Here is a 9,396-nt window from a genome sequence, read left to right as displayed (position 1 = left end):
ATTTGACTGTCTCGACTGCACTTTTCTGCTTCTTTGTTAGTCAAGCTTGATTTTACAAAATTTATTTATTTCAGTTATGAAATCTGAGGTTAGGGTATACTGATGTGGGGGGTGGTAGTACTTGCCCTGTTCTTTTTGACAGGCTATATGCTAGTATAATTATAAAGCCTACAGTTAGTATTTCTATTAAAGGTTTTTAAAATGGGATAAAAATTAATCTTTCTGAAAATAGAGGACTGTATCAAATAACATGAATTATACTTGCTCAATATAAGATTAAAGCAAATATATGTCTAAAGTTCCCTAAACAAAAAAGTTTTAAATACTTGTACACAGATATCAAACTCATCCGTTTTTTAATCATACCTGAGTAGTTATTACAGCATCTTGGATCATGTTATTTTCATTTACATAATGCTTTGGATCACTAGATCTTGAAGTTTCTACAGAACTTGGACCTGCTCCTTGATTCACTTCTGAATAAACTGGCAATGTTGACACCTGAGTATTAAAGCAATTTCATGTTGATTTTTGCGAAATTGGTTGAACCTTCGTACAGTTTGGTGTAAAGGTTTCTATAGTACACCGTATTACACACACATATTTAGTTGCAGTATTAAATTTTGAATTTAAAATTGACACCACATGTCAAAACTTTAATAATTCAAAGTAGTATTGTTATGCTATATTACTAACACATTCGAATGACATGAATTTTATAATATATCATGTTTTAACTTGCAACATACAATGATCTTGCATGATTTTGTTTTATAACACTTTTTTACTAAACACCATTGCTTATAAATAAAGGTTAACTTTTCTTTTATACAATTTATGAGAAAGGTAAAACCATATCCATGAAAAGTTCACATGTATTAACTAAAAACTGCCTTTCAGCACAAAAAACTTAAAGTTTGTGTTGCACAAAATGTTCTCAGAATTACCAAGTGAAGAACATTGAAAGATTACAAAATCAATATTACTTCTAGGAGCAGTTACACATAGAGGTACTATCTTTATTAATATATATATTAATTTAATGCAACTTGTAATAAAAATCTATCGTACAGTTAAATATTATATTAAATGATAATATTACAACAGGAAAACATGACTAGATGAGATCAGTCAAAACAAGTTCATGACTCCAGGAACTCACCTGCACTGTTGCATAACATTCATTGCTTGGTTCCCCATACTGATCAATGTCTCTGGAAGAAGGGTCATAATGTTGCTCTTCTTCATGGAATTCCTTTACTGCAGCACCTTCACTTACAAAATCAGCCTGTCAAACAGATTATGGTAGAGTATTTGAGCTCTCTGAAGTACTTTGTCACATTGTTTCACTAAAATTGTACATTTACACAGGTGTATGTGAAGCAAATCATCCAACTATTTACTATAAGCATGAAATTTTACAAGTGTGCATGTACATGTGATAATAATATCTCACAATTTTAAGGATACACAACAAGACAAGCTAACAGAAAGCCATTCACCCCTTATCCAAAAAGAGATAGCTATACCCTTTTAATTTCACAACTCTAAAAGACAACTCAAAGAATAGCCAACACCTCAAGAATTTTAGATATCTGAATCTAGATTTTATAATTTCAACAACAACAAAAAATCTAAATCTCTAAGCCTATCCACACAGCTTTAATGTGTATACTAAACAACCCCTAAAAATCTATATTACATCAGAAAAAATAATAATTTGAAATTAAATATTACATAATTAAATTATAAAGGTCAAATTAACTGCTATATCTACCAATAAAATTGGTCTCATCCTACCCAATATTTTTTTTACTCAGATGCCTACGAAAACAACAGAACAAGTCAGTTCAGGTATTATTAACCTTATTCCACCTTAAATTCAATCTCAGAAAAAAATCTAAAAATAAAGTTAAATATAGAAAGCAATCAGTAAGAAGGGGAAACAAATACTGGAAATAAATTCACAGCGAAGACTACATAATCTTGAAAAGGGAAAGCAAGTTAACCAACATATCAGTATAAACAATCTCCTGCACTTAACATAGGCCAGAAATGTGTATTATCAAAGATATGTGAACGTATCATAAGATGTCTACCCTCTTAGATACCAGACACTTTTTCAAATTTCTGGTGTATCCCAGGTTTTGTTCTTAATATAGAATGTCAGTCAAGAGGACTAAGTTTCTTTCACCTTAGTTATGCACAGCAATGTAATGAGTCACCAAGGGTGTGACAATCCTTGTTGACAATAGGATTAACCCTAGTCACACAAATAACACGCGCACTTAGAGAGAGGAAACCCCGTATTTATTGCCAAGTTTCTCTTTTTTGTTATAACTTTTAATATGTTATAAGTGAAAAGAAAGAATTAGCAGAAATATGCTACCCACACTATGTCTGCCACATCCTATGTCAATAAGTCTTTTCGTTCAACTACGGTGCTAATCAGGCCAGCTGGGATGTGACATAGAGGTCAGCACTAGTTACATCATTTTAATACAACTGTAATGGTGCCAAAAATACAAGATTGCTCTGTGAAATAGTGCCTGATGATTCCTCCTGATAGTTTGTGGATCCTACAGGCTGCTTTAAGGAAAATCAGTGTAATCAGAATACCACAGAGCAAGTGGAAAAGATGGATACTGTTATTGTAAATGTCTATTTTTCTGGACAAGTGCCTTGTTTTCTGTGTCCTTCAAATTATTGTACCATTGAGCTAAAGCTTTGCTAGAAATGACATTTTCCGCAAAGTTGAGGGTTTATGATCAGGAGGAAGTAATCACTGGGGGTGGTTTGTTGTCATGGAGAACTGTTGGGTCTAGAAGAAACCCTCTCCTAAATATTAGACTTTCACTGATGCCATAGAGGTAAATTACAAACATCTCAATGCAGCCTCACCCTAGAAAAGGACTATCACTATCTGATGCATCTAGTGCAGCTGAGGAAGTTCTCCTGAAGGAGGTTTGACCTCATCCCACAGGAGATTTATGTGCAGTCTGACAGGTCCAAGATTGAATGGGGTAGTCTCTAAAATACCCCTGAGTAATTGCTGACCAGAGAAGAGCCACCACTGATCAACTGGGAGAGACCAAAGATGCTACTGGTGGATAATGTTCACCAACAGAAACCGTTTAATAAGCAGATAGAGTTGGGTGAAGGTGGTTAACTGCAGATTTCAGCCTTTCTAATTATGGAAGCCTACTACCAGGGCAACTATTAGTCATGAAGGAACCATGAAGTCACACAGAACCAATGGGCTCAAGAGCAGGGGTTCCTGCACCAGCCTTCTCTCCTCCCTTCACTAATGTCCCCAGCAATCAAGACAACTCAGCTTGGCATAGGCTGAGAGTCCCAGAGATCACAGACACCTGAGAGAGAGGTAAAGCAGATCTCACCTCTGATGTTTATGGGAACAATAAAGGAGGATTTGGACCATTTCACCTGGTATTACAGGTATATCACTGTTTGGAATGGATGGAATCTGCAATAGGTATTGGAACATCTGTTCCTGAGTTTAGACTGTTCAACCTTTGACACCATCAAACACCTGAGCCAGATGCAGTTGCATAACTGGAATACGGTTGCTACCAGGTTGCACTGACTCTTTGACCTACTGGAAAATCAAGCTGTCCATCTAGATAATTTTTAGACTTGAAGAATGGGTATCTGTGAGAGCCTGAGTGCATATAATGACAATCTTAATTTGTTTCAATAGAAACCTTTCATGTGTATGGCCTCCACAGATTCTGAATATATCCTTGTCAATAAGTTCAAAGATGGGCTGCTGAGTGAAACAATGTAGCAAAACTTGGGTGTAAGAGATATTCTCACCACATTGAGGTAGTATCCACCATGACTGAAAGTGGTAACTTCAAACAAATCACAAATTTTTCTTTATAAAAACAAAAAACAAAATTGCCACCCAAAGGTCAGTTAAAGCCAAAGATAATTTTTATTTTTTTACAAACTTAATCAAGAGAATGGGATACATATGATGGGGTATTATACATTATAATCTCAAACCAATGAGTATTTTTCTAGAACCATTTTTCAGTTTTGGCTGAGGATGGATTATGGGCAAGAAAAATGTGCTGTAGATTCCAATATTTAAAGAGTTAAACCTAAAAAGAAAAAGGAAATTTAGAAACTTATGGTCCAAATATAATCCCTGTAAAAGTAAAGGTAAGGCTCATGCTACATTAGCCAGAAAACACAGTTTGACTGACCTGTTGTTCTAGTAGTAGCTAAGAACATTTAAATTAGATAGTACTGAAATGTTTTGTGAGTAGGCAGAATTATCTGTGCAAACATTTGCAAGTATCATCCCAAATTTAAACTAGGCATGCTCAATGTTTTATTTGGTTGTGAGTGAATATTTTCAGTCATGCAGATTGAATACAGTTTCTCAATATTTTCAAACATTTCAATACAAGCTACAGAGCTCAAAGGAAAAAGTAAGGATCATGTAGTATTGCTTTGTGCTTGTCTTTAATTAACACTTTCAAAAAACAGGCTCGGTCTATGTGACAGGCCTTTTAATTCCAAAGTAACCATCAGTTTCCATACTATTAACTTTTAATATGCTAAGTATATCTTAACAAAACTTGTCAAGCTTTCTGTAAACATTATAAGTCTCTGTGTATATATGGAGTCAAAATGTTGTCTGCTCCAAGTGCAAATTGATTTTCATGTTTAGTTTAAAAATACTTTTCTTCACCTGAAAATTGTCAACTTCCTTAGCATAATCTCTAAAAACTTTCTAAATAAATATCAGTTCCTTTCTTGTGAGACTCAGTCAAATGCAAAGTTAATATAAGCACTGCTCTGTGAAATACCCTAAGATGAGTCTTCCTGTTACTTTATTGATCTTATAGGCTGCTCTGAGAGAAATCAGAGCAATCTGAACACATTCTTTAATATCAGACATAATAGATGTATTCTGTCAGTCATCAACTACATGTAACAATCTCATAGTTGTAAGTGTCACACTTATTCCAGTACACGCACTTCCCTGGTGTACTTTTTAAAACTGCTTTAAAATAATGTAATATTTCAGTCTTAAAATATATACTTGTGTGAAAGACAAGGTTATGAACCTGATTTAAAGAAATTATACATAATGCCAACATAGGAATTCCTGTTCAAAAAATTCATTTTACTTTTAGGTATCACCTTCATCAGGGACATAGCATTTACAAAATATAAATGTAATATTTTTCTTCTTTTCATTCACTTACCTCACCACAGGTTTGAGTATGGGGTGGCCATACTAATGAAGCTGCTGAATGAGGGGGTGGACTAGATGTCGATGATGGTTCTGGCAAAGTTGTTGCCATTCTAATAATACCATATGCCTGAACAAAGTATCTGTTGTTGTTATAAAAAAAAATCTTTATCAGAAATCTTATTTTACTACATTCATTCTATGAATGATTATTGCTATAATTACTATGTCATCATATTAATAGCTACTGTCAATATTTGAACTTAATAAACTGTTTTAATTCAGGTCACATGTAAAAAATAAACATTAAAGATTACACTAACTAAAAATCCATTTGAAATGTATATATATAATACACTACAACTAGCAAATGTCTGCAAATGTATAAAATGTATTTCCAATGACAAATAGTAGAAAATGGAACTGAAATAAACTATTTTAAAAACTTATTTATGAAATTCTCTTATGCCCTTTAAATTTCTTGTAGTGAGCATTAAAGATATCTGTGATTAAAAAACACAAAAATATATAGCCAGGGAAAAATCTTAAAAAAATATTCAGGATTTTTTATCAACAACAGCTCAGAACCTATAATTTTACTATATTTTTTTTAAAAACTAAGACAACCATTATTTTTTCATTTCCTTGAAAATTTATAAACTAAGTTTCTTGTTGGTTGACTACTTATTTCAAAACAATGTTGTCTTTCAAAAGGTCATGTATATCTCCTACCTAAAAACAAATTTTGTTTATAAGTCTTCACTGAAGACTTTAAAGCTAGCAAACGGTTTTCTGATCTTTAATTTAGCCCGTCAGAAGTGACGGGGTGAGTACTACCACCCACAGTATACTCTAACCTCACATTTCATAACTGAAATAAATAATTTTTGTGAAATCAAGCTTCACCATGAGAAAGAGAGACAGAAAAGTGTAATCGAGGCAGTCAAATGTTGGCAAATTCCTTTGTGAGCCAATCAAAATTAAGATCATTCATGAAATGAATTCGTGGCATATTCATAGAATAATTATTGACAAAAATCAGTTAGATTAACAGCTTCTAATATATAGAAAAGCCAGTGCTTTTTGGTTACACTATGTTCCAACAATGGCATTTATAACATGCTGTTTATCAACAAAAGTATAACCTAATACTGTTGTTAGTCTATGTACTGAAAGTATAAAATGAAATGTATAGACAACGAAACTGGAAAACTATTTGGTGATTTCTTAATTTAGAGTCTCCGTTGATTAAAGAGGTTTGATGATATAACAGAAAATAGATAAATTCATAAAGGAATTAAGTTTAGAATTGAATTAATATTTTTACTTTCGTGATAAATTTTATGCACTTGGCTCTAGGCTAGGTGATCTCACACTAACTCTTTACTTTAGGTTTATTATAACAACACTGACTACATTTCCAAGGTTTCACAGCACCACCAGCCCCTTTTCACCCTCGTCACTAAAATCATAATGGACAGACAGTAATCGAACTAATCTGTCTCGATAATTGCATTTTGGCTTTTATGACTCCTCCTATTTCAAGAAATAAAGCATGACATGACACATACTGGCTTTTATATAGGTTAGATTATAGTTCATCATATTTGTAAATGTTTAGGTCATTATCTCTCACCAGTACACGAGATAATTTCTCTGGTTCCCATCAGTAACATCAACTGAATCCTTACCCTTCACATTAGATATGAATTCTCTTGTTTTGGGTTTTAAGGAGTCTTTATACACACCTGTTTACAGAAAGTAACTAGTAAGTCAACTGTGAAGTAAGAGCTAGATATTGAGTTTCCTTTCACCATTTGATCGAAACACGTACAGTATTTCGATACAATTTAACTAAGTCACAATTTTTTAGTTAAACTACTGAGTGTAAAATATATATAAAAATGAATTATGGGTCATCAAGGGGGAATTTTGGACCATCACATCAAAAATGTGCTGACTCCCAACCTTCCTCAAAAAACAAAAAACTGTATCACTAAATCCAGCTCTAATCCTAGAATGTTCATAAATGCTTTTCTTAAATTTGGGACTGAAAATATACATTCTCCACTACTCTAGAGATGGAGATAGCCATGAAGAAGTGATCACCAGAATTAGTAAAGCTAATGCCATATTTTGAATACTCAGAAAACTGCTCAACAATAGAACTATGAACATCAAAATGAGAGTTAGACTCTATAATTGTCTTGTTGTGCCTGTCCTGCTGTATGGTTGTGAGACGTGGCAGACATACAGAAAAGACAAAAAAGGTTAAATGCATTCCATATGAACAGCGAGCATCAAATACTGATATTATCATGGAAAGATAAAGTATCAAACATTGAGGTGCTGAAGCACACAGGAGAATGTGACCTAATGAATTTAGTCAGGCAAAGAAGATTGAGATGGATGGGCCACATCATAAAAATGGATGACACAAGAATTGTGAAGCAAGTGATGAACTGGAAGGTTGAAGGTAAAGTAGAAAGAAAAGATGGCCAAAGCTCACATGGAAAAAATGTGTTGAGAATGACATCAGCAAAAGAACTATCACATGGGAAGAAAAGGAAAAGATAGCTCTGAAAGGAAGAAAAATACCATCAATGGATGGACCAACATGTCAGGAGACACAGGATGAACTAAGTACTCATATGTAAATAAGTACTGCTCTAGATGCAAATTTGATTCATAGATTTACCACCCTAGTAGAGAAATAAAACTACCTCAACTGGAAATGTGTCTCACCTTTTCAAATCTTAAAATTATAACCCCTTGTGCTATTGCCCTCAGAAATATGTTGCAATCTTATCAACTCTCTGAATTTTGAGTACTTCAATAAGATCCATCTTGACTCTTCTCTTCAAAAGAGAGAAAAAGTTAAGAGATCTCAACCTATCCTCATAATATGACAATACATCCAACCCAAGAATCATCCTAGTAGCTCTCTTCTGAACCCTCTTCCCATGATAAAAGGACCAAGACTGCATGGCACAATGTCCATGTTCCAACAACCATTGGTGTGAGAGCCCTTAATGTTACATGTAGCCAGAAAAGGAAGGCACAAGAAAACACAGGCATTTCCAATACAATGTGGTTCTCATAGACCAAGAATATCACCAAGGCCAGGCAGGCCACGCATGTGTCCCCTAATGCTAAATATAAATTAACAGTGACCTGACAAACTAATGGACTGTTGGAATACAGACTACACACAATATGTTTGTATGTATATATCACATTACCATTATTGGTCCAAGTTGTCAACCTTTTGTAATACTTAATTCATTATTTTTTATAGTGCTGATTTAATCGCCTATTAACAATTAATGTATTCAATAGTTTGAAAGCTATTTATTTATGTATGTATGTATGTATGTAAGTATGTGTGTGTATACATATATACACACACACACAATGTCACTAATTTCAATAAGAAATAGAAATGATCTCAGTACAGTTTATCCACTTGTAACATAAGTCCAGTTAGACTGAACCCCAACCACTTTCTGATTCCTCTCATCTAATCAACTTCAACCTATTTAACTACCCTATCTCCTACTCCAATGGTCTACCAGAGGCAGTCTACAGGCTATATCAGACCCTCATAAGTATAGAAAATATAAGCAGAATTGTACATGTAGAATGTTGTACTTTCCAATAAGCTTAGGACTGCCTATTGGCTTTATGGTCATCATCAGAAGCAGTCCAATGTGGATGATAATTGGAAACCACTGCCCTACTCCGACTAGGGTAATTTCTACACTAATCTTTTATTAACTTCCAATTAAAACAAGCTATTAGGTCGTCAAGAAATTAATGTCGCTTTTTTAGTTGAAAAAACCCGAACAACCTATATATCAAAAGAAAACATTTATTGAATGAAATTGTCTCCATTTTTATCGATGATACTTTTCCATCTTACAATCAGGTTGTTAATGCCCTGATTAAAGAAATCACTTGGCATTGAAGCAAAAAACATGTTGATGTTTTCATTTGCATACGTTTTCCCACTAAGATGGTGTTGCATCAAACGAAAACGATGGTAATCTGATGGTGCCATATCTAGAGAATATGATGGATGGGGGAGAATTTCCCAACCCAACTCCATTAATCTTGTGTTGCGTCAAACGTGCCACATGTGGATGTGCATTGTTATGGAGAAAAAGAAC

General features: G+C 33.8%; 1 protein-coding gene across 5 annotated transcripts in view; it reads right to left on the bottom strand.

Annotated features, from left to right (window-relative positions):
- LOC106459957 (PR domain zinc finger protein 10-like) overlaps positions 1-9,396 on the bottom strand; it is an 84,243-nt gene that overhangs the window by 64,796 nt on the left and 10,051 nt on the right. For all 5 annotated transcript variants that reach the window (XM_013919629.2, XM_022386534.1, XM_022386533.1 and 2 more), the window contains 3 exons: positions 5,241-5,370; positions 1,163-1,288; positions 367-501 (listed from right to left, as the gene is read on the bottom strand). In XM_013919629.2, coding sequence (XP_013775083.2) covers positions 367-501; positions 1,163-1,288; positions 5,241-5,339 — 360 coding nt within the window. In that variant the 5' untranslated portion in view covers positions 5,340-5,370. The remainder of the gene's footprint in view (positions 1-366; positions 502-1,162; positions 1,289-5,240; positions 5,371-9,396) is intronic.

The sequence above is a fragment of the Limulus polyphemus genome, unplaced genomic scaffold (assembly GCF_000517525.1).
Source record: "Limulus polyphemus unplaced genomic scaffold, Limulus_polyphemus-2.1.2 Scaffold687, whole genome shotgun sequence".
Lineage (NCBI taxonomy): Eukaryota > Metazoa > Arthropoda > Merostomata > Xiphosura > Limulidae > Limulus > Limulus polyphemus.
The sequence above is the reverse complement of the archived record's forward strand: the minus strand, read 5'-3'. Positions and strand labels throughout refer to the sequence as shown.